The following is a 27,505-nucleotide window of genomic DNA, read 5'->3' as shown; positions in this document are numbered from 1 at the left end:
GAGTCCCCTTCTTCCATCGACATTCCATCAGCAGTACTTCGTTTGAACATCCCATCCGTACATCGACTCGCATCCTGTCAGTACAGCGAATCGTTACATTATTTCATCAGTGCATCAACTCGCTACATCAAGCCAAGTTGCTACTGTGAGTCCCCAGAGAGTCCCTGCATTTCAACTATGAAATCTGTTCTAGCCCACTCTTCAATTCCCAATCCCTCTCGCTGTCCTTTCAGAACTACCTGAGCCTCACCCTCCTACGTCTCATCGCCATGGATTTTTATCATTCCAATCGACACCTATCCATGCTTTCATTGTAAATGTGTTCAAGATATATTCCTGACGTAGCGCGCGCAGTCTCAACGAACTCCCGTGTCCGTTATCAAGGTTCTCGAATCACGCGATGTCGTCCGGAAAGAGAGCCATTCATCATTCCAACGATGATGCCCCGAATAAGAGATTCGCCGTACAGCCTTCGAGCGAATCCAAACCCAACACAGAACGCAGCACTGAATTCAGCACCAAAACCAGCACTGGACCTAACACTGGACCCAGCACACAATCCAGATCGCAAGAGCCTATCGCTTCTCGAGACGATGAAGAGCCGAAGAGGCCTTCACGAGCTACCATTACGCCAACCGAAACAGGCGCGCAAGTTCCTATAATCCCAGAACGTTTCGTAAACAGGACCGACTTTGAAATCCATTGGCCTGAAATACGAAGAGCGCCCATACAATGTACCTCATTCGGTCCCGAAAACGTCCCAGTTGATCTAATCATCTGCCGTGGGGCCTATGACGACAAGGAACTCTCAGATCGGACTTACGACGATTTCGCGGCCGGATTTGCACAAGATTTAAGGCTCCTCTACTTCAAGAAGCGCGTGCGATATCGTCAGAACCCTGAATGTTTTCAAACTATCGTGAACTGGCTAAACGAGGTAGGTTATCACTTCAAGGGCGCGTTTGGCGGACGCCGCGAGATAGGTTTATCGGCCGTGCAAGCGACAACCCAATGGAGCAAAGGAAAGATGCCGAATCAACTACGACTAGTCCTATTCAACTATACACCGTCACCTGGGGACCCTCTGCTTCAGCTGCCAAGGGAGGTGAAGGAAGTGTTGTTCATCTACGGATTAAGGGGCGACCCCACGTATGATCCGAGTAAACTGGAACCTATCAGAGAGCACATAAGGACAAACGGCGTGGACAGTCAGGTACTGCTGGTAGAAAACGCGGGTGTGGATATGGCGATTGAGCCAGAGCAGACGTCGAGCTTTGTTGGTAGAGAATTAGGGAGAGCGACCGCGCGCTGGATGAGCGGACAATTCCCGCATTGGAGGCAGGAAGAGATGGACGAGGAGCAAGATAGAGCCGAAACCTCCCACACCGTCGAGCAACCTCAGATGAACGAGGAGTCATTGTCAGACGTGGAGCTTCTTTCAGACGAGGAGCCTCTCTTAGACGAGCAGTTACTGTCAGACGAGGACTCACAGCCAGAGATACCCAGGATGGATAGTTGGCTCATTAGGTTCGTTACAGTATCTGACGAGCCTCGCATAGAGTGGGTGGTGCATCCTGGGACTCAGACGACGGCGTCCGAGGCAACCACATCTAATGACACCAATGCGTCTCCGCGATCATCTCTTGTGGACACACCCCATAAGGCAGTGCGGAATGACTACAGTAGAGAGTCGTAAAGAATGAAGAGATCAACGAAGCGGAGGAAGAGGGGGCAAGGGCGTGGTGCGATTTAGCGTATTCTTTCCAAGCCTCCGCTACCACTCAGCGTATAGCGTGTATCAATGTGTACATACAGTACTATGACATTAATTCAGTACACAAATTTGACGCCGCTTGAAGTGCTTCAGAGAGCTTTGCGCAATCTAACGGGAATCCAAATCCATCATTTTGACAGGCTTGAAACCTTGCCAAGCTACCCTAGGCGGGGATAGAAAGATGTTCACAAACTGGACCTGTGGTCCGTTACTCTCAATCCCTATGATTACGGTTTCTATTCGTACGTTGAAGCAACACAAGTGGTGTCAGAATGGGGTAAGGAACCTGATATGCTCTCACCATATGTCTCAACCATAAGCGTGAACCAACTGATCTTGCACTGCTTGATTACACAACTTTGCCACTGCCATGAGCGGCCCTGCTATGTGTCCTGTCGATCACAGACATCTAGTTGGGTTACCCCGATAGGCGTTGGAAACTACAGAGTTGCTGTTAAAGTCACCGACTGGAAATTGGACTACCTTTTGACTAATGAAAGACATGACACCTAGGACACTCCTTACAGCGATGTCTGTAGAGCAAGAGTGAAGTCAGAGCAGTGGTATATTCAAGTGCCCAAACTGATTGACCAGTATTATAGTGCTTCAGTGTGCTATCAGAAAGTTAGACGGACTACTGTCTGAGGTGGCCCCGCGCCATTGCCGTCTACTCAAAATGACAAACTTCCATCTGAATTGCGTTCTTCAAGGCACTACAAGCCATTACGACCAGCGACAGACCATTGGACGCCGTTCTATAAGATATGAAATCGGCGCCAAAAGAGCAATCTCAAATCGTTGACCTCACCATCCCCTCCAATCTCCGCTCCAGCCCCCCCCAAATCAACCCACATCACGTTCTCCGTCGCGCTACTCGAACGGGCGAATACCGATCGTAGGAAGGCGAAAGCGCACCGCAGCTTGTTCGTTGTCGCGTCGCTGAGATTGCTCGACCTCCGAATGGTCCCAAAACAAGGACCGTGTGATCGGACGATATGGAGGGTGTCCATTTATCGCCCTTGCAAGATACGGGGTACCCAAATACTCGCTGGGCTGGTGAGTAGCTGGTGTAGGAATTGGAAAGCGAGGCCGAGGCACTTCCACTCCTCGCTGAGCGGTCTCAGTGTCTGGCTGGGCGTCTGCGGGCTGTCGTATGGGAGGAAACCGCCGGATCGGCTGAAGTGGACGAATCGCCTCTGGTCGGAGTGCAGGAAGGGGCGCTACCTCGCCAGGCTCGTGAAGATCGGATACAGAGCGCATAGGTTCAGGCCGAGCTTGTCCAAGGCTTTCTCTATTTTCCAGGCGTCGAGTCAGCTCCTCCTGATCCCTTTGGAGGTTATCCCGAGCCATCTGGAGCATGTGTTCCATTCGCCTCACCCCCACAAGCCTCTGTTGGATATCTTGCTCCAATTGATCTAAGGAGCGAGGCTCAGTTATCATGCGATTGAATAAAAATGCATGCGGCCGATCCCGTGTGATCACACCCTCATCTTCGTCAGACTGGCCAAGACGAGCAAGGCGGGCCAACTCGAGTCTTGCACGACTGAATCGCCTCATGGCGGGATCCGGATCGCGAAGCGATCGCCGTCCCTGATACAGCGTGGTCCGGCATAGAGGGCACGTATTTTGGTTGATTCTACCGCAAGAAAGCCAAGAGACTAGGCAATTTCGGCCGAAGATATGAGCGCAATTCGGGATGCCGGTAATCTGGACGGCGGTATGGCCTGCGCCTATGTCCTCGTGACAGATTGGGCATTCATCGGGCACCTCGGGATGATTCGCGTCGAGATCGGTGAGATTATTGGCGATGAAGGCTTGAGAGTTGTCGGGGGTGTTTGACGACATGGTTGATGAGGTAGGGTTGGTGCTGTGTTGTGGTGATCAAGATCCGGGTTGTGGTTGGTGGTGAGTGGGTGGTGAGCTAATGGAAACCGCCAGAAAGTTGAGCGCGGCTCGCAGAGGTATATATATAGTTGAAGCTGCCTAACAATAGGCGGGGAAGTCAGCAGTGAACTTTACCGTGTAGATGAGCAAAGCAAAAGGCCACTGAACTCCTCATGTGAATCTCTTGTACAGCACTGGGGCATCATTTTTGACACACGTATATACCACTTCTCTGGCTTTAATCTTGGTCTCTCGACATCACTGTATGGAGTACCCCAGCCCACACGTCTTCAGTTAGTCAAAAAGTAGTCTGATTTCCCTTGCGCTTACCTTTACTTGGTATTTTGGTTTCTAAAGCCTGTCGGACCACCCCAGCCAGTTGCAAGGAGTGCCTAAGCTTATGTATTGGTACTGTAACACTTCCATCATCGAATCTCGCTGGTGACACTCCCCGCAATAACACCAAGCAGCCCTCGAAAGTTTCGCAAATTCGGCACAAACAGGCTTTGACGCCCTAAACCCGCCACAATCTAACATCGAATTGATTTTCGCTTGCAAAAAGTGTAGTATCTCACAGTGCTGATTCATTGTCCTATCGCACACGAGCTCGAACCAGAATCTCAAACACCACGTCTCCGGGATTAAATCCAACGTGTAGCAAAAAGTGACAATAGTCGTCCCCGAAATACATGAGTAGTCGGGGTACGGCATGCATGCCATATTGATTTGAGGCAGCGTTGAGCGTGATATGGCCTTCGATGTGGTTTAGAAGCAATGAGAGATTGCTGAGGCGGGGATCTCGGGGACTTGTCGCCAAGATTAAGTTGATGCTGCGGGACTCGAAGTGCCAGGAGCCGTAGACGGGAACCTCATTCGGTGATGTAGTAGATGATTGAGCTGAGGTTGAGGCTGTTGAACTTGTTATGAATGTGGTTGAGAGGTTACTAAGGGTAATGATGTAGAAGATGTATTCAGGAATGAGGTTGATGGGCTCGACAGAGGTGGTATGGTGGCCTGCTGCAGCAGCCAAGTTGAGGTGTCTGGAGCGGATAGTGCCTAAATAGAACCTACTAAAAAGAGCGATGATATGGGTAATTGCGACACCTTCAAAGGCCTAGATATGGTCGACGAGGATACTTATCGAGGGAATTGCAGCTGCGAGGGGCAAGTCAGGTTCAAGTTTAGCTTTTGATCGCGACCGTTGTCACGGAGTACACCTTTGAGCTTAGTTCCACATATTAGTATTCATGTGGCTCGCTAGAGATGTTAGTCAAACAACCGTCGACATATATTGATCTGGGATTGAAGAGCGACAACAGTCAGTCTTCAAAATTACATGGTCCTTTCACCTCCGATGAGCGCCTGTGGATACTCAGATCGGAGGCATACGTCGTGTTATTGGACATGGTCATGTGTCGACTTCCTTGACGATATAGCTCGACTAAACATCAATTAGCATGGCTTTTTTCGAACCAGCTTAATCAAGGCTATGGCGCAATGAGGGCGAGAAATGGTCCTATATTGAAGCAAGGTACTACGTTACTGTCGCGATAAGCTACGACGTTGCTCTCAAGAAGATGTGTTGTCGGATGAGGGTGAATGTTGGCGGAAGGATTTTAACACGGCGTCAGCCCCAAGAGAAGTCACTACGTAATCGCACAAGCATTCGGCCTCTCGGCCTCTCGGCCTAAGTCACCTGCAATTTTGGTAGAGGTTTATTAGCTGATATTTCATCCTGTCTTCTAAAAGTTAAGAGAGCCTGGGCTGCTTTAGGGGAAGCGATGCAGGTGCTGAGACTTGATCGAAGGATGTCAAGGGAGTAAAGCAAGGCTAAGAACAGCTCAATCCTGGAAATCTATCCAGTAGAGTCTAGAATATCCAGAAACTGTACACTAGCTGGAGGTAGGCACAGATGCACAGCTTTTTTGATATACATGAGATCCAGGCCGGATACCGAGGTATCCCGGCGTTTGACAAGACAACTGTTTTGAATTGCGTGGAAGACGAACAGAGTTTGTGAAACAATATGGAGCAAGGACAACTAACATTTTCGCATCAAGAAGCCAAAAATGACTAGCGGGTTCAGTAAAGAACTACCTTGCTGATAGACTGATGCTTGTGATATTGGCCTCGAGTATGGTGGGCCTAATACAGTTCCAATGATCTGGGGGGCAAACGGAGCCCTCTGACCATGATGGGGCTGCTGAAGAGGCCCCTCAGAGACCATCAAGAGGTGGTACTTGTTCTACTTGTAGCCGTCAAAGTCCCTAATGTGCTGTTAGTGAAAGTTGAGTATCAGGGTATCAAAGGAAGTCAGCCACGGACCCAAAACAACTCCGATACCGCTTGAAATCCAGACCCTAGCACAAATCATGAGCGGGGAAACGTGGAGCATTTGTCAGACCTATAACAAGCTATGATTTTCAGCAGTCGATCCAGAGCCAAGTTAGAGCCACATATCGATGTTGCCCCCCTTGTAGCTCTTGATATATATAACAAAAAATTGAACGTGGACGCTCACCATAGTAGCGCGGATAGTTTAATGGTAGAATTCGGTCTTCCCATCGTCGGCACGGCGTGTATGGCCGAGGCCCGGGTTCGATTCCCGGTCCGCGCATCGTTTTTGTCTGGTGCAAGCATGAGTGAACATGTTTTTTTGCCGTCAGAGACTGGTGACTATGATGGTTGAGAGTATGGTGGTGAATGTGTGAAAGATTGACAGACGCGGGGCGGAGGGGTCATAGCTCGTCATCGGCACCTTTTCTCGACCGCTGTGCCTCTAAACCCAGAATTCAGGACTCACACACCACCACTATACATATCACACCAACCATGTCGAAAATAGAGAAGACAATCCAGCGCCAGCAGCAGAAGTGTGTTTTTGTCCGCGACTATGGAATGTATACTTACAGTTCCCAGGATCGAAGAAGGCCAGTTCTATGAAGCCCACCAGCAACTGCGCGTCATCGCATCGCGTTATGTCAGGCAACAGAACAATGCCGCTGCGACCGATATCCTCTTCTCGGGCGCCCAGCTACTTCTGAAAGCCGGCCAGGGAGGCAGTGGAGGAGACCTGTGCATGTTCCTGCTGGATGTTTTCAATAAGGGCGAGGTCACGCCAGATGCTGGAACGAAAGGGAAACTGCTCACCCTGTTGCGGAGTTTTCCACCAGAAGAGCCTACGCGGAAGCGGTTCATATCTGAGATGATCGGGTACGTTGCCTCAGGATCTGGTGACGGAGTTTTTACTGACGGTGGTAGTTGGTCGTCGAAGTATGGCGAGTTCCCAGCAGGAGATCCAGAGCTGCATCATGTAGCCGGCACGTTATACGCTGATGGTGGGTAGCGGTTGCGGGTAGTGGCATGTTGGCATATAATCGTCGCTAATTGCTGAGCAGACTGCGAGCCCTACGACGCGGAACGACACCTCATACTCGGCACCAAAGACTCCCCAGATCATCTCGCGAGGCTGGAGTTTGACTGGTACTCGGAAGACGAATCCCATACTGCACCACTATACGCCGCCCGCGCTGTCCTACCCTATCTCCTCACTGGCAACGTCCGCGCCGCGAACAAGTCTTTCCTCATCTTCACAAGCAAGCTGGTACAATCGAAACCAAACCTTGGGACCCAGGAAGTGAGCAGCACCAGCTCAGATATCCGCGTATACCCCAGTCTTCCGCTGCTCAACTTCTTGGGATTGTTGCTTCTGGCTGTGCAGAGGGGTGCGCCGGACCTCTACAGGCAGCTTAAGAGTCACTACGCATCGCATCTGAAGGATGTAGCAGGATGGAACGAGGCGCTGGACCAGATCGGCGAGATGTACTTCGCCATAAAGATACCTAAACAAGGCAACCCATTGATGGACATGATGGGCAGCATGTTCATGGGCGGAATGGGAGGAGGGGCGTCAAAACCCAAGGCCAAGAAGGTCGAAGCTCCGCCTTCAGCAGGCCTTGATTGAGCATTGGTTTGTTATGAGTATTGTTCAGCGTAGCATGGCGGTGTTACGGCCTATGTAGCATATGATGATAATGAGAAGATGATATTCTGGTTCTCCACGACTGTTTTCCGCTTGTTGTGCAACTGCTGTGGCGCTTTATTCTTGCCCAAATTCTTGCCCAAATTCCCTAATGCTCAGATTGTTAGTATCTTCCATCATGAGGGTCCAGACATCTTCAATGTTATGCGTTAGGGGATATCCGGTGGCAAGGGCGCAGAGAGAAAGGTCGGACAATGATGACATCTAGGATTACCGGATCTGACTCCTGTCTTCGGTGCTGATTCAATCGAAATCTTTGATATTGTCGTAGTGTCCACAGCGGAGCTATAGTCATATTCGCTTTGGTTCGCGTGCTAAGAGCCTCAGTCGAGAAAGGATGTGGGTATCTTCGCTCCAAACGCCCCAAAAACCCCAAGCCCCCAAAAGCACACCCCGATCACGTCGCAACCGCATCTTCAGCCTCGAACATCCACCTATCATCTTCCAGACTCGCAACCTTCGCCTGCAAGCTCGCCTGGAGGGTCGCCTTCAATTCTGCCCAAGATTAGTATCATCTCACTCCAACCCCATGCCGGAACTGCTCACCATGCGGCTCAATATGCTGTTGATGCTTCCGATACGTTTCTATGAGCCGGTTTTCCGCTTCTATGGTCAGCGTGTCAGAACGGCCATACATCTCTATGCATATAATGTGAACCCACCCCTCTCCTCCTGCAAATCATTCCTGGGCAAGGGCGTCATAGCCGGCTGCTCCAGCCTATAATTTCCATGCTCATCCCGCGCCACCATCTCTTGATTTGCATCTTCGGACGCGACTTGCAGCGTTGTCGCGGAGGTAGAGGTCGAGCTTGTAGTTGGGCGGCGATGGTGAAAGAGGTTGCGGCGAACACCGGAGGCGGTGGTTGTACGGGGAGGATGGCGCGTCGTCATGGCTTCGTACTCGGAGTACGGATTTGGGGGCAGAGGCGAGGAGGAGTGGGAAGAAGGGCGGGAGCGGATAGGGATTTGTAGGCGTTGAGTGCTTGTGATTGTGGGCGTATGGTTTGGAGGTGGAGAGCGCGGCATCCTTGTGTTGATCTCCCGTTGCGGAGCTTGAGCTTGAGCTTCGCCGACGTTGGAGAGCTCTTTCTTTCATCTACACCACAGATGGGAAAGGTCGAAGCAGCGAGAGAGTGAATGAGAAACTCGCCTGATCCATCGGAATGTGTTAGCTGTGATGGCTGCGACTTTTGACGTTCAGCCGGTCAATCGGTTTGCTGGAAAATGTCCGCCCTTGAAGAGACCGCAGGTGAGAGTTTGTATTTCCTACGCGTCTCTACCTTGATATCACTCATAACGAGAATGATCTCTATGCTGTCGTAACTTGGAATTACACGTCTTGAAACAGAGTTTCCATACCTTCTCATTTCAAGCCTGTTCATCTTTGTCACTACATCTTCTATATCTCAAGCTGCACTTCCATGTACAAGGCCAAGACTGCGGCAGGCACATGTCTAATAAAATCTAGGAAATTGCCTACTTCTCGTACGATGACGACCACAAGTTCCGTCTTGACGAGTCATCGCTCAAATACTTCTACCCGCCAGAGTATTCTCATCATTTACCCGCTAACCTATGTGATGGCTTCGACACGTTCCAGAAGCATGATGATTCCATCGACGAGCATCTTGATAGTCTTTTGACTACCATCATGGAAATGGAGAAGGCAGAGGGCAAGCGTTCTGAAGTCGATTTCATCACCTGGCGCGGTATGGTGACTAAGGTACAAGCCTTGTCCGAGCCCTCTGGTCGTAGTACTGACATACAGTAGATCCTCACGGCGCCTTTTGATCATTTCAGCAAGTAAGAGAAGCCCTTAGGTCACATTTGTGCCAAGCTCACGAGATATAGGTTCGAGATGAACGCAACTCTTTTCCAAGTAGGACATCCCTTACACACAGCTTCTGCGTAATAATCTAGCTAATCTTACTTAAAGGGAACAATGTAAGACACAATCTTGATCTGCTACGGGACGAAATATCTAAAAGGCCTAGATTCATTGAAGACTGCCACGAGGCAAAGGTCGCCGACCAAGGCCGCCAACGAAGCCAACCTTCACGACCAGGCGCTCATTCTCAAGATATGATGAGCTATTGGGGTACGGTCACTCACAATGCTCTCAAGTGGAGTTACTAACGCTATGGTAGGCTATAAATTCGAGACACTATGCGTGATGCCAAATACGTGGGGCGAAACCTCCCGAGAGTTCATCGAAAACAGACACAAACATATCGTGAGCAACAAAGCTCAATACTGTTCGGTGGTCAAAACTGGCTTTGCGAATTCCAGCTTGATCATTGGCGGCGAGGTAGACGCAGGTATGCAGCCATCAGTACGACTAAGGTACAAAGGTGTACTGATAGTAGTGCAGTCCAGACCAAGAAGCCATACGATCCAGAAATTCCCGGCTCAAAAGATCGTCCGATACCTTGGGTTGAACTGAAGACGTCAGAGGTGATCCAATCCGATAGAGACGTCCTCAAATTTGAGCGCAAACTCCTCAAGTTCTGGGCGCAGTCTTTCCTTCTAGGCGTTCCCAGAGTCACGGTCGGCTTCCGGACGAAGGAAGGCATACTCACACATCTTCAAAACCTGGAGGTCCTCAAGATACCAGGCCAAGTCAAGAACGGCAAGGGAACGTGGGACGGGAACTCATGCATCAATTTCACCGGAGCTTTCCTAGACTGTGAGTTCGAATGATAGCTTCTATAGCGATTCAGGCAGCAACGTGTACTGACAACGAGCAGTTTTGAAGAAGACGATCACATCAGAGGGCATTTGGAAGATCCGCCGCCTGGAGAAATCACCAGTCATCGAGGTCTTCCAGGTTGAACCAAGCGGCCACGGTCGAATCCTAACTCCTGAATTTATCAACTGGCGTCAGCAACAAATTGCAGGTGAAGTGATGCGAATGCTATGATGAGCACTACTCTCGGTGGACCAGTCCCCGGTTTGAAAGCCAGCAGCAGACTGTATCCTTCAAGAGACTCTCCAAACCTAGTTCGAGGGCGTTGGAATTACCAAAACATCACAAAAGTGTTCACTCGTCACTGAGTTGGACATGTTGCAGGTAGGTATGGAAGGAAGTAGGTCTCATTCCAAACGTCATCGTTAGGTAGGCGAGGCCAGGAATAAAAGCATGAAGTAACAAACTTTCTTGCCGTTATTCCCGAAAACTTTGATTCAGCGTACAACATTTTCAGAGCGATTAGTCCAGTAGGCAAGCCAAAATCCACAATCCTGAATCGTCACATTCTAGAACACCGGCTTGGCTTCCTAATTGGTGTCTTCCATGACGACTGACGAAGGATCACAAACGTCTGTTTCAGAATCCCGCGTGCCTAACAGAAAAGCAGCGGGTGACAGTTTCAGAACTCTAATCGCTAATTAGGCGCAGCCAATGTCATGTGCGACGTGGCTCACGAAGCGCTCTGCTTTCTGGGTGTCTACGAATACGGTCTCGATATCTCGCGCCAGGAGCTCACGGCGAAAAGTAAACATCAATAACACCGGGGATGGAAGGTTGCTTCAATGATACCTAATTATATCGAGCTTCACACGGCCAATGCCACACCCGGAGAGCAACCGCCGTGATCTCGGTATGCGAGCGGGCGGGTACTACCACCTATGCTGACATTCCCATGTTCAACGAGCAACAATGCTCGTCACGGCTCTACCCTCAAACCCCCATAACCCGATTTCAGGATTGACGAATCAACAGCTAAGTCACATCCTTCGCGATGTACTGTACTACCACATCCCAACCGAACCCGACCAAAAAGTTGAATAATTTTCGCATCACTATTGATGCTATCTCCTATCGAACAATCGCTGTACAGCCTCCCTGAGTCCGTTGAGTCCAAGGCATCCTTCTTGAGCCTCGCGACCTAACCCTTGCAAAGTTTACCACGAGCTTCCACCGAGCTGGCTCAGTCGCTTCCGGCCTTCCGTGTCGCTTCTGGACGTCCATCCGCAGAATGGACCCGAGGCCCCGCGTAGGTAAGCAGGAGGGACCAACCTCACCTCCAAGCTTCGGGCCCAGAAGCTCGCAACTTCGTTCCTCAGGCCGCGCACAGGGCGCGACTAGGCATGGCAGCGACCGACTCGACGAAAGCCGCGCTGGAAATGCGGGGACTGCAAGGTCGGCAGGGTGGTTTTGCTAGGGTAAGGTGCTGAGGGTGGCTAGGGGTTGAGGTACGCGAGTCAACCTGAAACGTCGGCCGGGGACGGGGAGGCCAGGGGGGATACGGGGCGCATCTGACACGATGGGTAGGGGTGGAGATCTTGGGGATCAAACGGTGGGAGGCATGTGCGATGGAGTCTTCAGCTTGGAAGTTCCGCGGGGCCGGTGTGACGGTGGTTGCTGGTGGTGATGGGGAGGTGCAGATTCAAGGACCGAAGCGAGCAACTGCATGAAGCGAATTTGGGAACAAGATTTGTTGCCGGGGTTTCGATCATCACCTGACCTCACGAGTATCTAGAAAGCGTACGTGAGCATTGATGGCTAACTACACCTACACCTCGATGCGTACTGTGTACGCGTTCGTAATCATGCCCTGGAGCATTGAGAGACCAGGGCACTCTACAAGCTCAATCCAGGAACTCGCTACTCCACCTTCGTATCTCAAAACTTCACTACGCTTTCCTTTCTAAGCATTCAAACCTACCACGTCAACGTTTCCGCATGGACAAAACGCCAACAAGCAAAACAGATGCTCCACTCACACTCGTCGGCTACTAAGAGGTTTTGGGACGACTGCTGCGCATGATGAACTGCGAAACCATTTCGACGAACAGCCAGTCACCGTAGTAGCGGAGTACGAGTAGGGGTCTCCTCCTTGGTTTGAGCTAGGAATGACGTTCTCCGGATAGACGTGTATACCACGAACGATTATGCATGCCATGAGGCTACTGCACAGCATAGACGTCGAGGACGACCAATACGACCAACCGCATGATCACCACACCATTAACATCCACACAGCCTATTTCTACTCGCCCAACGCTAAAAATGACGTTCAGATTCCCTAGACAGTCGATTAGCGTTGCGGCGCGCATAAAGCCACGAGCGACTACTGCACAGCATGGACGTTGCTAAAAGAAAATCCAAAAGTCTACGGCCGCCTACTCCTATCAGCACCAGCCACTACTGCCCGCCTTCGGAGTATATTCCCATCTATCACCGCTGGAAATCAAGGCCACGAGCAACTACTGCAAGGCACAGTCAACCACTGCCCGAAAAGTAACTATCGCCGTGACAGCCACATTCACTAGCTCAACGCCCCCCACTTCCAAACTTGCAGCAAAGCACGCGCCCACTGCACAGCATAGACGTTACCAGAATCAATTCATCGTAGGCACGGCCACTCTTGTCGCCATTCCGAGCTCGGACTGTCGTTCCATAGATCCAACGCTAAGAGTGACGTTCGTTCGCTAGATCAGCTAGCCACGAGGACCAAGAAGCCGACCTTCCTCACTCAGCACCGCGATCAGCGCTTTTGACTTCATTACTTATGTCCGTGCGGAGGGCTTGAAACCGTGCTGTAGCGACGGTGCTGTAGCGACGATGCTGAAACGAGGTATCCGTGTCCGGGAAACCTAAAGACGACTGCTGTTAGGAAGGGAGGAAGAAGCAAACAGAGCGTGTGGGAATCGATATTGGTGCATCCTCTCGATCGATGATGTTAGTGTTTTTGGGCAGCAGTTAGTTATGATACCCAAGTTTCTCTCTTGGGATAGGGCGGATGGGAAGCAATACTTGCATTGCATGCGCTGGTTCTAGATGAAGGGTTTGAATAGGACTGGAAATAGAGAGTGAACTACCCTTCCCATACACGCTCTAGAAAGTAGAGAGGCACCTACATCGAGCGCACGTGGCATCTACGACTCCGGTTTGCAAGCCCATCAACTCGCCTATCCATCCATCACAAACGTCTCCAGCATCGCGCGCTCTCGGAACAACCCACCACATCCGCAACCACGTCCCTACCCCCAACCGCACAAGATCATCCATCCTCTTACAGACCCCCGGGACTCCTCTCAAAGCTCCACTCGCTCTTCAGAGCCAGTTTCACGTTTTGCTTGCCTTGGTATATTCCCGAAAACGCACCCGCCCAAACCATACCGACCTACCGGGCAGGTCGCAACCCTCCTCGCCCAAAAGCGCTCCTCCTGCGGAGCCTCCTCCTCCAAATACGGACACGCACCTACCTCACTCGTTTGATGCGCCTCCGAAGGGTTAGATCTCGACCGCTCAGGCCAATCGAATACGACCGGGGGCACCTACACCACCATCACGGGCCATCCGGGGCATCTTGACTCTGCATACCACTCCCACATTTTCCCTTTCCCGTGCCGGTGCAGCAGCTGCACGCAATCGCTTTTGACCAGTCCTTGCGCGCGCAGCCGAGGTGGTGTTTCGAGTGCGTCGTGGAGCGGGGGCTGAGGAAGCTAATGCAGGTACGGCTTTTCGACATGCCGTTTTGAGGTGAGAGCACCGTGGTGTGCAGCATCATGGCTTGCCTTTGAGAACAACCGCCGGCGGCGACCCCAACGGAATATCGCGGAAGGGTTTCCGTGAGCAAGTCATGAGGACGTAGATGGGGTTGGGACCGGAGAGGGTCTGGATACAGAGGTGGAGCTGGGCATGTAGGGTGACGTTTCAGGGGCCTGGTTTTTGCTCGCTTCTTTAGAAGATGTAGGAGTTTGGCTGGGCAGTTAGTCTATCGATCCTCTGGAGGATTCGTCTGGTGCGAATCGAGATCCGCAATTGCGAGTTGCTAACGTTAGTTGATATTTGGAGATCGTTGACTTGTGTGCATAGTTCTACAGGGTGCTTCGATGATGCATTTTGTCGGCTAGCAGAACGGATGATCTGAAAGTCTTTGCCTGGTGGGTTCAGCATCTATCCAAGATGGCAGGACATGAGCCACAAGCAGGTCTGATAAGTTGAGACATGCGGAGCGCACCGTTTTTGCCAATCACGATGATCGCAAAGGACTGACAGGCGGATGCTCGACGGGTGCCAATCCCCCACACTTCCACCATTCCTCCCGCTATTGCTCTATCAGCGGGAAGAGATAGAAGGCCCGTCAATGTAACCATCCTCACGCCCGCTAGACCACCCAAGCAGCCTCATCCACGTCCTGACACAGCCCCATCTACCCTCGCGCGCGCTCTGCTGGCATTTTCAACTGAGCCGCCCTCAACCACTCTTTCGACCGCTGACGAGGACCCCAACCTCTTAACACTAGTCTTAAGCGCTTGCGCACCGGGAACATCACGGGATTCGGCCCGCTGACTCGCTGCTGCAGGACCCTCCAGACAAAGCGGGGCCAGGACGAAAAGGCAAAAGTCTGAAACACGGCCGCCGCCCCACGTGCTGATTGGCAACAGGCTGGGCGAGACGCCAGACGTTCTTCACCCACCTGCTCTCCACGGCAAGGCCAAGCGGGCCGCCGTTTTGTCGCCACGAGCCAGCGACGGGTGGGAGAGGAGAGAGAGGCTGGTTGGCGGGGCCGCGATTGCGTTATTGGCGTTGGCGAGGGAAGCTTGGATTTTGCGTGCTGGTGTTTCAGAGGCAGATCAAACCACCAGCGAGTGCTTGTTCCTGCAGCGACTGCGACGCACAGAGAGAGTTCGCGGGGACAGCCACAGCTAGGAGCGGCGATCGCACAGAGACTTCAGCCCTGTTTTCGGTCCGGCCTTCCTTCGTGAGGGACGGAGGGCTGCTGGGCGCGCGCGGCAAGACGGACGGCATCGTGAGAGAGCGACCTGTGGCCGCCCGCGAAGCCTCGTGTCTATAATTGTGCGCCTATCAGACTGAGACGTGTGCCGTGAGACGAGTTCACGGCTGGTAGCATGGACCGTGGCCAGAGGCACGGGAATTGAGGATGTTCCGTGCTGGATGGAGGAAGGAGCTGTTACAGAGGAGGCGTGTCGCTCCATCCCGAAGTCTATCACGAGTTCCAAGACTTGTGGGTGGGCGCGGCACATCCCACCCTCGACGCTTGGAGTCTTCACCGCCATGCTCGACTGGGCAGCTCGCTGGCTCCTGGGCGTGCCTTGCCTCTTCGACTCGCCGTGCAGGTGCGGTCCGAGTCGCGGAGTAGCGAGAGAAGCATAGCGGCCAGATAGGGAGGGCCGGAGGGGGGGAGGGAGGGTGTTGATTACCTCCACATTCCATCCCACGATTTAGATAGCCCTGCGTCGACGATCGCGATCAACGGCTTCATCGCCAGGAGCATCGTCAACGCTCGCTAGAGTTTTCAACACTCGCAACTCGATCGTCAACAGCGCTGGAGACGAGCGTGCCTGCGCGAGTGTGCTTGAGGCGAGGCACACGCATGGCCATCGGCGGGCAGCGCTCTTTTCGGCGGCGTGGTGGTCGATATGGCGCTAGACTGCATTTCTGCCACTCCGACGCATGGGCTCGCCACGGCGGCGAGCGACGAGATCCACCTCGCTCCCGCTCTCCGGCCAGCAAAGCGCGCTGGTGATGGATGGTCACCGCGATGCCGGTGCTGCTGTCTCGCGGTGGTTGTGGTGTCGCGACAGTCCACACAGTCCACACAGTCCACACGGCCCGTCCTGCTCTGGCGCCCGTCACTCTCCCGCGCAACCATCGCGACGGCCAGGCCACGGCCACTCGCAGGGCGGGCGAGGAACCGGCTCGCAGTCGGCAGGGAAGCGCAGGGAACAGCAGCAGGCAGGCACAGGGAGAGCAGGCTCAGGGAGAGCAGGCTGGGCAGCCAAGGTACCGCTGCGGGGACCACTCAGGAGCACCGGCGCCGCAGAGAACAGGGCGGCTGGAGGCCACGACGCTCTGGCGTCGGCAGCAATCCAGAGCCGGACCGCGCCTCGCAGCCAACCGCTGTCGGTGTGCGTGTGCCTCTCACCTGGCTTTACGGGCGCGCGCTCGGGGCCTCGCGAGGGTCGCTGGCTTGCCGTGGTCGGGTCACAATCGGCGCCCGGCCAGAAATAGATTGATCCCAAACGCCTACGCTGGGCCTAATCTCCTGTTTCACCATCTCTCCGACACCTAAAGCCGTGCCATCCCCCCGTCTGTCTGCTGTTTCGTGTCTGAAGCACCGTCGACAACGCTCCACGACGCTCTTGACCGCACTCCAGCACGCTACGAGGCCGGCCCTCTCCCGTTTTTTCCCTTCTAACCACATATCTCAAACCACACAAGTCTTTTCCAACCGCTGTGCGCTTCATACCTTTCACTCGCCTGGCAGGACCTAAAACGAGAGCCTTAGCCGTCTCAATCCTCACCCTTCAATAACCACACTATCGTCTGACCAACACGCCAAACACCCGCAGACAGAGTCGTGTTGCAGCGCAACATGTACTCCAGCTCTCATGCCCAGATGCCGCCGCCGCAGTCGCGCTCCGTGGCTCCTGAAACTTTTCTGCTAGATCAGGACGCCCAGCAGAGCCTGCCGCCAGACTCCATCGTCGCCCTGCAGCAGGTCGACAACCGTAAGTGTTTCGCTCATCAGCCTCACCCGTCGCGCATGCGTCGGGCCTGTGTGTGGGCTTGCACACCGCAATGCTAACGACCCACCCGCAGTCAAGTACTTCCTCATATCTGCGCCCGTCGACTGGCAGCCCGACCAGTATATCCGCAGGTTCCTACTACCAACGGGCGAATACGTTTCTTGCGTGCTCTGGTATGTGCATTGCCGATTGCGATGAGCTAATGGCTCCTCGACACGCGGCTAACCATCCTGCAGGAACAACCTCTTCCACATCTCGGGAACCGACATTGTGCGATGTCTCTCGTTCCGCTTCCAGGCCTTCGGCCGGCCCGTGAAGAACTCGAAGAAGTTCGAGGAGGGCATCTTCTCGGATCTGCGAAACCTCAAGTCTGGCACCGATGCGTCGCTGGAGGAGCCCAAGAGCGCTTTCCTTGATTTCCTCTACAAGAACAACTGCATCCGCACGCAAAAGAAGCAGAAGGTCTTCTACTGGTACAGCGTGCCCCACGACCGCCTGTTCCTCGATGCCCTGGAGCGCGACCTGAAGAGGGAGAAAATGGGCCAGGAAGCCACTACCGTCGCAGTCAACGAGCCCGCGCTGTCTTTCGAATTCGACTCGTCGCAATCGCTGTTCGAGCAGCTTACCAAGGCCCAACAGACCAATTCGTCGTCGTTCAACAACAATGTGCAGTCCCAGTCGTACTCGCAGTCCACATCGCCCGTCATGCGCGCAATTGACTCGATGCCGCCCCCAAACATGATGCCGCAGGCGATGCCGCCAACCGTTCCGGAGGAGACCCTCAACCAGATGACCGCGTACAACCAGATGTCGATGGCTCCCAGCATGGGCAGCACAGTTATCAAGAGCCGGGAACGCGAATACAGCCAGATGCAGTACGACCGCAACGGCATCCCGCTTTCACAGGTCCACCAACGTCATAGCTCAATGCCCGCGTACATGGAATACTCGCCTGCACCGTCTTTCGTGTCGTCGCACTACGAGGACTACAGCACGCGCGGAATGTCTTTTGAGCCCATTACTCCTCCCCAACATCAGATCAGCCTCGGAGCTGAGCCTGCATACATTGCCAACGAGGACACTGGACTGTACACTGCCATCCCTGAATTGAGCGTCTCCACGAGCTTCAACCCATTAATACAGCTTCCTCCGTCGAACCTGATGGGCCACGGTTTCTCCAACGTCTCCCGGCCATACCCTCCCACCAACGTCTACTCGGTCATTGAAGGCTCGCCTACCTACAAGCAGAGGCGGCGTCGTTCGTCCATGTCAACCGGCGTCAGCGCTGCGGTGACGGCAACCGGTGGTGCAACTGCTCATGCAGTGCACAGACCGAGCGACCTTCGGCGGTCCATGTCGAGCTCTGTGATGCCTGTGGCTGAGGTTGATGAGTCCAACCACGATTCGCCACAGAGCACGACCTACAACCACATAGGTCAGGATTCGAAGCCCACTGTCGACCTCTCGAGAACGGGAACACCCCTCCACACTGTGGAGGACAGCCCACCACAGCAGGTCTCGACTCTTTCGCACGACGACCTCAGCAACTTGGTGAACGGGGATGTCTACGAGACTCCCCTGCATCATGCAGCGGTGACCCGCACTGCAGCCGCTCCCGGTGTGTTTCGGAGAGCTCGCAGCGCCACCATGATGGAGCTAGGGCCGTACCCGCAGAAGTCTCACTCGTGTCCGATCCCGACTTGTGGCAGGCTGTTCAAGAGGTTGGAACACCTCAAGAGGTAAGCGCCCGCAATTTTGCCGTTTCCAAGAATAGCCGCTGACTTTACGCGCCCAGGCACGTGCGTACCCACACCCAAGAACGTCCATACGTCTGCCCGCTTTGCAACAAGGCCTTCTCGAGATCCGACAATCTCGCGCAGTGAGTTACCCGCCGCCTTGTTTGCCAAAAATAGACACGATGCTAACAGCCGCCCGCAGGCATCGCCGCACGCATGAGTCCCGTCAAGACGGCGAGCCGCTCGGCAGCTTCAGCGATGAAGATCTCGAAAATGACGACGATCACCTCGGCTCGCTCGAGGAGGAGTCGCCTGACTCAGGCAACGACTATCTTTCCTCCAGCATGAATCTTCCTCCGTCAATCTCAGACATACCCGGCCCCTTGAGCATGGGCAATACCAGCATGGGCCCGCCTCAGCAACTCATCGCCGCCCACCACTATTAGCATCTTTGCGTCTAGGCACCCTAGCCTATCATATCCCGGCGGGCTCGCAGTCGTTACTCTTCCAGCATCATTTGCGTTGCATCTGGGGCCATATAGACACAACAACCTGAACACCATATTTCCCATTTACGGACCGCCATATAGATTTCTCTTGTCCAAATTCTTGGAGAGCAGTCTTCGCATCTAGTATCTCTTATGCATTTGCATGCTTGCAGCCCTCCATTATCTCGTTCTCGTACTTTGCTTTTTGCTGGGGGATAAGTGGAAAATGTGTTTTTTGCTTGGGGTTCTGCGGCGGATTGACTACAGACTTTATGATGAGATGAAACGGTTTCATTCTCTCCCTGACTGTGCACTTGCGTTCCTTTTTCTTTTTCTTTTCCTCTGTTCTTTCCTTTTGTCTGTTTTCCTTTACCTTTACACAGTACTTCCTTTTGTAGTGGTGTGAGCTGCGGCTTGTGTGGCTGGCTGGCTCTGTTCGTCCTCCTGCATGTGTGGCAAAATTGACGATTCGATACGAACCAGCGATAGGTTCGAGAGTCGTTCGATTGTCTTTTTCTTGGATGGAAAGGAGAGGTCGGAGGGCCTATTGTATTATAGAGTCGGAATTATGATTCGGCGAACTTTATCATCATGGTGTTCTTGGATGCTGTGATGCTGTGTTGTTTCTGAGGATCACCCTAACAGCGATTCGCACTAAATATATTCCCATAGCCATGTGAGTCTCGACCGCTCGATGAAGATGTTTGTTACTGACTTGGAGACATATTTCAGGCATACCGTACGACTTCCACCCGCGCCCCAGTCCACTGTCGCAGTCCCGGCCACGCTGCAAGCCTTGAATGGTCTCGAAGATTCCCTGTACACCGCCATTCAGCGTGAAAGTCCCATGTTTTACAATACTAGGCCATAAGTCTGGGCACACGGGTATATCACTGCTTGGCTGCAAAATTGCTCGCTCGACACCACTGTGAGGACCAGCCCGGCGAGTATGCAGCCAGTTAGTCAAGAAACAGTCAAGCTTGCGGTGCTTGAAACCTGACATGGTGCGTAGGTTTTTGGAAAATCATGGAGGGTACCCCAAGCAGTGGTAAACGCTTGTGCACAGACTTCTGACCTGTCACTGTAGGCTCTAGTCGCGGGAATACGATTTCGAGGAGGTGTAAAATTTCCCGCCTCTCCCAGGCCTGGGGAAGTCGATGCTCAACATCACTCTATCACTGCTGCTAACCATCTTTCTAGGAACATACTACCTACCAACGCCATCAGGCATCGGCGAAGAGCACGAGTGCAATTGGCTACTCCTCAGCATCATCACACCGTCCAGTAGAGCGCCCATCACGTCCACTCCATGCACGGCAGCTGGTGGCCAGTTTGATTCCCTCCCCTCTCCACCTCCAGCCTCCCATCGCAGGTTTCAACTGCTCTAAGTTGGACCAGCACTCTGCCGCAACCCGGCCATTGGCCTGCACGTCCATTTGTGCTGGTCCAGCACTTCTCTTCCTCTCCAGCCATGCGAAGTGCGTATTGTGGGTTTTGACCAGCCGACACAACTCTATGTCTCGGTTTGATTGCGCTTTTTGCTGGACCACACACCACATGAGGAGTTGCGGAGTTAGTTGTTGAGCTGCTATTTCCCCGTCCCCAGCCATGGTGGGCTTCGTCTGAGAGTCTGACCAGCCCAACACGACTCCATTTTGCTATCCCATAGCTGCGTTTGCTAGACCACACGCCACATGTGGCATATCGTGAGCGATGTGTCGAATCCACTACTCCTCCACCCCAGCCATGGGAGCAGGAGCAGTCGCGTTTCATCACTCCCTGAACACCTCTCCTTCTCCTTCTCCTTCTCCTCCTACTTCTCCGAGGAAGAAAGAAAGAAAGAAAGACGCCGGAACGGTGAGAAGGAGGTCTTTATCCTCGGAAGAGAAGATTCGGCAGGGTGAGGGCATGTGACACCGGCCTCGGGTGCGTGATCAGACTCCGTATCATACGAGACCGATACCGGGTAGTTAGCGGTAGGCGTGGGCGAGTAGCGGTGAAGAAGAGCCGGAAGGCTGAGGCGAGACAAAGGAAGGGGAATAGAGGGATGAAGGGCACACGTGAAGCACGTTGCCGAGCTTCGTAGCTGAGGTATAAACCCTCTCGCTCGCGCCGAGGAAGAGAAGTGCTTCAGCGAGGAAGAGTGTGGGGTTCGCAAAACTCTTAGAGATTTCGGGTTTCTATGGATGGCGGAGGGTCGGATTTTGCAAAATCGTGAAGATCTCAAGGATAATGGAGTGCTGGGGCCGGTTTCAAAACAGTGGGAGAAGAGGAGCCCATGTTGGGAGCAACTGGGCCCAGGTACGGTATCATGGGAGGGTGCTGGCGGCGTTGCAAAAGAGGAGATGGAAATGGCGATGGTGCGCGCAACCAGAGGCAATAATACGTTCATAGGCGCTTGCAGTCTGGTGTTGCAAAACACGGGTGGGAGCAATAGAGCAGAATTGCGATATAATGGGCGGGTGCTAGGCGCGTTGCAAATTGGAGCAGAAGATGCCGCGATGGTGGGGAGGGGACTGGGCGCCAACCGGGATGATAATGCTGACCGTCTTCCCAGATAAACGCTTCTTATCAGCCATTAACCAGTCTTGACGACAAGCAAAGAGAGAATTTCTCAATCGTCTTCATCAGCGAAAGGAGATGACCGAACTCTCCCCAACCCGGACCCGGACTCCAACTCCATCAGTCGTGCTTCCTTACCCTGTTGATACCACTCTCCTTCCTCCATTCGCTGGAAGATTGTCTAATTTTGAACTTCCCGCTCCACCTCCATGATGTGGGCGAGTTGGATAAGTGGACACCTTTCTCCCTACTCCTGCTCCATCGACGGCACGGTCGTGTGCTTTCGGCACCCCAATTAGCCGCGAGAGAAGTTGACTCGATTCCAACAATCCTGTTGAAATTTGGATGTGCAACCAGGAAGTCCACCTCCACCCCATGAGAACGTTTCTGATGGCTTTTTTTTATATCACACCCGATTTCCATTCCTCCTTCGCTGAAGAGCTGAGCAAGGAGCGAGAGAAGGGAAGATTATATACCTGAAAGATGTTTTGGAAGTGGGAAGGGCACGTGACGCCCACGTGGATCGTGTTGCCAGGATTCGGCCTATGGGGATGATTTGGGAAGAGAGAGATGCTTTAGTCGGTGCGTGAGGGCAAGGGAACGCGTGGAACACGTACTGCTTAGGTGAGCCTAGGGTAAGCTGGGGTATATAATCTCCCTCTCGCTCGGCGGACGGAGGGTTTTTCTTTATCGGTGGAGGAGGGTTGGAGAGACAAGACAAGCTGGACACCAACAAAATGGTTGGTGCTGGGGTTGGGGCTTGCAAAATCGGCCGAATACAGTTTCCATGGGCTGTGTTGGAGTTGTGAGTTGTCAAAAAGTAGTGCTCATACTCCTAATGGCTGGGAGCAGCAACTCATCACTAGAGTCACGCTATGTGCGGGCTCGCCTAGCGGTGAAAGATGATAATGCTAACCATCTCTCGAGATATCCGGAACCCTTCCCCAGCGTGAGATTGGTATAACGAGCAGCACGATAAAACCATTGAGACGAGCATCAGCAACGAAAGGTAGCAGGCCACCTTCTCTCTCCAACCCCATTAACGCTTTCGTATGGTCCTGTTGATTCCGCTTCTCCTCCTCCATCAGGATCTCGTCGATTCGCTTTTTGAAGCTCAGCCGGGAAGTTGTACTGATAGGGACGGCGATACCAGAGTCTCTGGAGACAACTCCATCAGTTCTTCCCACCTTCGATGAAGACTCAGGCTTCGGGCGGCCGAGAAAAGGGTTTTATACCCGGGAGAAGGGTAGATTACATAACGGTCACGAGGGATTCTCCAAAGGAATGACCGGACGCATTTCGGCCGCTGGGCTCAGCTGCTATCTCGGAAGCGCAGGGAAGAAGGCACGTGAGAAGCATGTGGTCCCAAGTTGTTCGCCTAGTTCTGGGGGTATAAAGTCTTCTCCCAACTCGCGGGAAGACGTTCTTTTTCATCGTGGAGGAGCAGTTGGGTTCTGCAAAAGTGTGGAAGGCAGATGGGCCATGGAGTGGGGTGGGGACCTGGGCTTGCGGTCTTGAAAAAGACATGAATGCACTGGCTAATGCCTTGGGATCAAACCGCCTCGGGCCAAGAAGCGTGTGGAGTGTCGACTCAGCAATTGGACACGATGATGCTACTCGCCTCTCCACATAGCTGTTTCCCACTCGCATTTTTTTCATCCCAACAGCCCGCATGGACGTGGTAGAGATGGTAAGCATCAGCAATCCGGAAAAAAATCCCCAGCCATCGGACGACGAGGTGACTCAAGTTTCGCCGCGCTCACCAGCACTCCATAATGGTTGTCGTGGCTCATTTAAAGCCAAAGTCCTCAGCCCACTCCGTGCGAGTTGTGCAATCGACATTTTGAATGGCTCTTGAGCTGTGTCCCTCCGATGAAGAATGAGATCTTACTTGCGGAAGAAGTTTTTATACATAGGAGACGGTGATAGTCAGGTGATTCTGTTAGTAAGCATGTGACTTTTCTGATAGCGAAAAGACATGGGACACGATCAGTGGACATGAGAGCGCTGGGGTAGGTAAGATATTATGAATCCATATACGATATGTAGATTATGTGTCTTCTCTGAGAGTAAATGAGATTGAGGTGCTTGATATTGTTCTGCCGTGCATGGCAGCACTGATGATCTTCCAACAGGCACAGTTCTTGCACATCGACGCTCGTCCATCAAACCTCGCGAAGAGAAGAGCTTGCTCGGCATTCCCTTCAACCAAATAGCGTTTCCTTAGGCCTCGGCCACGTTCATTACTGACGGGGCTGCAGAGCTGGCGAGCCCGTCTATGGTATAGGTAAGCATACGCCAGGCTGCTTGCAGCTTATGTCGTGCGGCTGAGCGTCGATGGCTGAAGATGCGGTCTCAAGAGACTTGCCCAACTCCTTGCCGTTATGGATCCATTTCACTCAAAAGGACAGTTGTCTCATTTGATGTGAAATATCTGGAGATGATCGCCCTGGTCGAGCGGAGGGCATAGAGAATGTTCGCTGAGGAAGTCAAAGACAAACCGACTCATAGCAAGGGTAAGGAGAAAGACTGCCTTCCGCACCTCGTTAAATATAGTTCTACCTCATGCCATTTTGGTATCCTAGGACCTAGCTACAGCTCGTAGATGCGTGGTAAATGATGCAAAGTGGTCGATTCGATCGGGAAGGTGAGCAAACTATGATACGGCCAAGCAGACACGCTTTGTGCTTATTCTTATAGTTTCAGCTGAGAATTTTCGCCATCCCTAGAGTTTGGCAGATTTGAAGACATACGATTTCAGATAGCGGAGGTCGCCCTGAATGGGCCACGCAAAACGAGACTCCCTAGTGCGCTGCAATCAATGACGCTGCACTGCGGTCTCTATACGATATTCTAATTGTCCTGGATCAGCAGCCGTTGACCCATTCTTCCGCGAGTTCCTATGCGAATGCTATAGGAAAACGTAGTGTGATGACCATCAGAAGGAAAAGGCCTACCTCTAGCTATACTATTGATACTGCAGCACCTACCGTAGGATGCCGATGGCTTGAAGTGAGTAAGAGATACGCCAAAAGACCCAGCAACGCTCGCTCAGCAATCCCCGGAGAGCTTGGAGAGCGACATTAGTCTGGTCCGATCTGCAAAAGGGATCTGCGATGCTAGCAGGGAGGAAGATCGACCGGACCGACCCGCGCCGGCAGCCAAGTTTGTCCAGGGTCGTCGACAGGGATCACGGATTAATCAAGGTCCTTCACGAGAGGGAGAGTGTAAGAGCGACAGTGTCATTGAACTCGTTAGGGGCAGATGAAGTAGGCCGGCTCTATCTTCCGCCGACAAGTTGGAGTAAATGCTAGTGTAGAATCGTCTTCTACAGCTCGCGTTTACGAAATTGAAGGAAAGGACCATACTTCATCGCTGTGAGATGATCATACAGTTGATACTCACCCTCCCGATGCCTTCCCCACTCTGCATCCTTCTTCCCTTCACCAATGGCCCCTACGTCGCCCTCTGCAACACGGAAGTCGAAGAAGAATAGCAGGTTGGCTAGGATGCTGTGGAGCTCCATCACGGCCAACACTTTGCCAATGCAGCCGCGCGAGCCGATGGAGAAGGGCATGAAGGCGCTGTGTGCACCTTGGACATCTTTCTGATTACTTCCGTCTTTCAGTGGCAGCCAGCGCTCCGGGAGGAATTGGAAGGGCTCTGGGAAATATTGGCTGTTGTGATGGATGCTGTAAATGGAAGTGCCGATGTCAATGCCGGCGGGGATGAAGTGACCGTCAATAATGGTGCCACCGGAATCTACCTCACGGAAAAGGGCGGATGCGATCGGTGGCGCCATGCGCATGCTTTCTTCAATGCACGCCCGGAGGTAGAGACATGAATGTAGAAGAGAACGATTGTGGAGGTCGGCAGGGCGGTGGAAGCAAGACCGGACCTCTGCTGCCACTTTCGCATATGCAGTTGGATCGCGAGATAAATAAAACAAGGCGGCAGCGAGAACTGTAGAGGTCGTGTCAGAGCCTAGTTACTAGCGTATCAGCAGAAGAATAGACGAGGAATGTATTGGAATAGACTAACCTGCTACAATTAGGTTCGTTGACTCGGCCGCAATCTCATTTGGTCCGAGGCCCTCCTTGCCCTCCGATCCCTTCAGGATCGAGTATACACTCTGCCTCCATGAAGCATCAGCCCCTTCATCGTCCTTGGTTTTGAGAAGATTCTTGACGAAGGCAAGGAATTCATATCGCGCCACAATGGAGCTCGGAAACAGATATCGCTCGATAAAGCTGCCTTTAAGATGCCAAAGCGGCATCAGGACTCCGACTCGGATATTTGACTTCTCAATGGCTTCAAGGAGATACCTGTTCTCTGCTTTGGTAATCATCGCACTTTGGCGGCCGTAGATGATGTCTAGCATGATGTCAAAAGTGATGTACCCAGCTATGACGTGGTAAGCATCTCTATATTAAATATTATCCTTCAATTGACCTACTCCATTTTGACATATCCTTTGCGCAAGACCAATTCTCATCAGATTCGCAGTCGTCAGGACCAAGTTTTTCACAAAGCCGTTGGACGTGACGATCGATGGTCTCCTCGTAGGACCGGAGTGCAGCGTCGGAGAATCCGTGGCTCAAAAGTCGGCGTTGTCTTGCGTGGAGGGTCTTGTTGCGTTGGGTGATGGTATTGGGGACTCGATGCATCATGGTAAGGTAGCCTTTGCATTTATGCACGTCCTTGCCAGAGGAGTAGACATCTAGGACGAATTCATCAGCCTAAGTAAGGAACAGATGAAGTACAATCTCTCCGAAGACTTGCCTTTGGTTGACCCGACGGTGTTGAATATGAGACGATCGGGACCGTAACGAATGTGGTCGCCTCGTTACTGACTTAGCAATGGCAAGATCAGGGACGGAGTCGTCCAACCATATTTCTCATGGCATCTCCACATATCAAGATGCAAGTCGCCTTTCCACGAGTGGTACGCGGCGTGAAGATTGGTGATTTTCCCCCAGAAGGGCCCGGGGTATTTGGAGAGAGGGTGGAGCCATAATCGATAGGCACAGATGCCGACGACCTATCATGCATTAGCTCGTGTGGAGAATGATAGAAATCGGGCCCAATGGAGGGAATAGGCTTACCGTGAGTGAAGACAAACCTAGTGCCAGTGAAATAGCGAGAATGAGACAATAGACGAAGGAACCGAGCGCAGAAGTCATGGCGAGAAGTTTGGTTGAGTATGAGACCAGCCTTTTACTAGCCCCCTTGACGCGGGGTATATAGATAGCCGTTGTGTCGTCCTCTCAATTTAATATCTGCAACGTTTTCGCTTTGCTTCTAAATTTTGATAGAATAATGGCGGGCTTGTTAACAGAGCCACAGTGACACATGTGTTCGCTTGTACACCGAGAAGGCCATACAGAAAACGGGGACGGTGCCGGTGAAGAAGCCCTCGGCCCGAATGGGATGATTTCACCGGTATTGAGTGGTCACAAGGCGGGCCGGTCGATCAAACGGCCGCCTTGCAGCTCGCTTTCGGATTCCGGGGGTAGCT

The 27,505-nt window shown here is 52.7% G+C and overlaps 8 protein-coding genes and 1 non-coding gene across 9 annotated transcripts; 5 read left to right on the top strand and 4 right to left on the bottom strand.

The window, feature by feature from the left end:
* Positions 1–400: 400 nt before the first annotated feature.
* BDZ99DRAFT_519816 (uncharacterized protein) lies at positions 401–1,696 on the top strand (the record flags this gene model as incomplete). Its single annotated transcript, XM_033725447.1, has 1 exon — positions 401–1,696. The coding sequence occupies one exon, from the start codon at positions 401–403 to the stop codon at positions 1,694–1,696; it is 1,296 nt and encodes a 431-aa protein (XP_033578118.1).
* Positions 1,697–2,322: 626 nt separating this feature from the next.
* Positions 2,323–3,632, bottom strand: BDZ99DRAFT_462427 (uncharacterized protein). Its single transcript, XM_033719844.1, has one exon. It carries the CDS (start codon positions 3,617–3,619, stop codon positions 2,645–2,647), a length of 975 nt encoding a protein of 324 aa, XP_033578117.1. The 5' UTR covers positions 3,620–3,632; the 3' UTR covers positions 2,323–2,644.
* A 2,554-nt stretch (positions 3,633–6,186) lies between these two features.
* Positions 6,187–6,275, top strand: BDZ99DRAFT_t45. Its single transcript has one exon. It is a non-coding gene; the product is annotated as a tRNA-Gly (tRNA).
* Positions 6,276–6,444: 169 nt separating this feature from the next.
* Positions 6,445–7,728, top strand: BDZ99DRAFT_415600 (DUF410-domain-containing protein). The gene is made up of 4 exons (XM_033716759.1): positions 6,445–6,531; positions 6,578–6,871; positions 6,920–6,996; positions 7,057–7,728. The coding sequence occupies exons 1-4, from the start codon at positions 6,491–6,493 to the stop codon at positions 7,620–7,622; spliced, it is 978 nt and encodes a 325-aa protein (XP_033578116.1). The 5' UTR covers positions 6,445–6,490; the 3' UTR covers positions 7,623–7,728.
* On the bottom strand, positions 7,679–8,836 carry BDZ99DRAFT_462424 (uncharacterized protein). Its single transcript, XM_033719843.1, has 3 exons — positions 8,363–8,836; positions 8,247–8,306; positions 7,679–8,195 (listed from the first exon to the last, which is right to left on the bottom strand). Exons 1-3 carry the CDS (start codon positions 8,724–8,726, stop codon positions 8,098–8,100), a joined length of 522 nt encoding a protein of 173 aa, XP_033578115.1. The 5' UTR covers positions 8,727–8,836; the 3' UTR covers positions 7,679–8,097.
* On the top strand, positions 8,807–11,038 carry BDZ99DRAFT_462422 (RAI1-domain-containing protein). The gene is made up of 9 exons (XM_033719842.1): positions 8,807–8,949; positions 9,169–9,423; positions 9,472–9,503; positions 9,552–9,579; positions 9,637–9,644; positions 9,695–9,798; positions 9,848–10,018; positions 10,072–10,386; positions 10,448–11,038. The coding sequence occupies exons 1-9, from the start codon at positions 8,878–8,880 to the stop codon at positions 10,618–10,620; spliced, it is 1,158 nt and encodes a 385-aa protein (XP_033578114.1). The 5' UTR covers positions 8,807–8,877; the 3' UTR covers positions 10,621–11,038.
* Positions 11,039–17,047: 6,009 nt separating this feature from the next.
* BDZ99DRAFT_385401 (STE-domain-containing protein) lies at positions 17,048–19,383 on the top strand (the record flags this gene model as incomplete). The annotated part of the gene is made up of 5 exons (XM_033715430.1): positions 17,048–17,183; positions 17,275–17,374; positions 17,438–18,940; positions 18,997–19,080; positions 19,140–19,383. The coding sequence occupies 5 exons, from the start codon at positions 17,048–17,050 to the stop codon at positions 19,381–19,383; spliced, it is 2,067 nt and encodes a 688-aa protein (XP_033578113.1).
* Positions 19,384–21,136: 1,753 nt separating this feature from the next.
* Positions 21,137–21,876, bottom strand: BDZ99DRAFT_296687 (uncharacterized protein). Its single transcript, XM_033714139.1, has one exon. The coding sequence runs from the start codon at positions 21,815–21,817 to the stop codon at positions 21,239–21,241; it is 579 nt and encodes a 192-aa protein (XP_033578112.1). The 5' UTR covers positions 21,818–21,876; the 3' UTR covers positions 21,137–21,238.
* Positions 21,877–25,228: 3,352 nt separating this feature from the next.
* On the bottom strand, positions 25,229–27,170 carry BDZ99DRAFT_508465 (cytochrome P450; the record flags this gene model as incomplete). Its single annotated transcript, XM_033724330.1, has 6 exons — positions 25,229–25,971; positions 26,029–26,391; positions 26,444–26,726; positions 26,786–26,829; positions 26,878–27,028; positions 27,093–27,170. 6 exons carry the CDS (start codon positions 27,168–27,170, stop codon positions 25,316–25,318), a joined length of 1,575 nt encoding a protein of 524 aa, XP_033578111.1. The 3' UTR covers positions 25,229–25,315.
* Between the last annotated feature and the right edge of the window lie 335 nt (positions 27,171–27,505).

This window comes from Mytilinidion resinicola, assembly GCF_010093595.1.
Source record: "Mytilinidion resinicola strain CBS 304.34 unplaced genomic scaffold BDZ99scaffold_8, whole genome shotgun sequence".
Classification (NCBI taxonomy): domain Eukaryota; kingdom Fungi; phylum Ascomycota; class Dothideomycetes; order Mytilinidiales; family Mytilinidiaceae; genus Mytilinidion; species Mytilinidion resinicola.
The sequence above is the reverse complement of the archived record's forward strand: the minus strand, read 5'-3'. Positions and strand labels throughout refer to the sequence as shown.

Coding starts and splice junctions, on each gene's coding strand:
- BDZ99DRAFT_462427 (XM_033719844.1), bottom strand. CDS start 3,619: ATGTCGTCAAACACCCCCGACAACTCTCAAGCCTTCATCGCCAATAAT.
- BDZ99DRAFT_415600 (XM_033716759.1), top strand. CDS start 6,491: ATGTCGAAAATAGAGAAGACAATCCAGCGCCAGCAGCAGAA. Junction 6,532..6,577: donor ATCCAGCGCCAGCAGCAGAA/GTGTGTTTTTGT, acceptor TACAGTTCCCAG/GATCGAAGAAGGCCAGTTCT. Junction 6,997..7,056: donor CGGCACGTTATACGCTGATG/GTGGGTAGCGGT, acceptor ATTGCTGAGCAG/ACTGCGAGCCCTACGACGCG.
- BDZ99DRAFT_462424 (XM_033719843.1), bottom strand. CDS start 8,726: ATGCCGCGCTCTCCACCTCCAAACCATACGCCCACAATCACAAGCACT. Junction 8,307..8,362: donor TGATTTGCAGGAGGAGAGGG/GTGGGTTCACAT, acceptor CGCTGACCATAG/AAGCGGAAAACCGGCTCATA. Junction 8,196..8,246: donor ACAGCATATTGAGCCGCATG/GTGAGCAGTTCC, acceptor AATCTTGGGCAG/AATTGAAGGCGACCCTCCAG.
- BDZ99DRAFT_462422 (XM_033719842.1), top strand. CDS start 8,878: ATGGCTGCGACTTTTGACGTTCAGCCGGTCAATCGGTTTGCTGGAAAA. Junction 8,950..9,168: donor CGCCCTTGAAGAGACCGCAG/GTGAGAGTTTGT, acceptor AATAAAATCTAG/GAAATTGCCTACTTCTCGTA. Junction 9,799..9,847: donor AGATATGATGAGCTATTGGG/GTACGGTCACTC, acceptor ACGCTATGGTAG/GCTATAAATTCGAGACACTA.
- BDZ99DRAFT_296687 (XM_033714139.1), bottom strand. CDS start 21,817: ATGAACGTATTATTGCCTCTGGTTGCGCGCACCATCGCCATTTCCATC.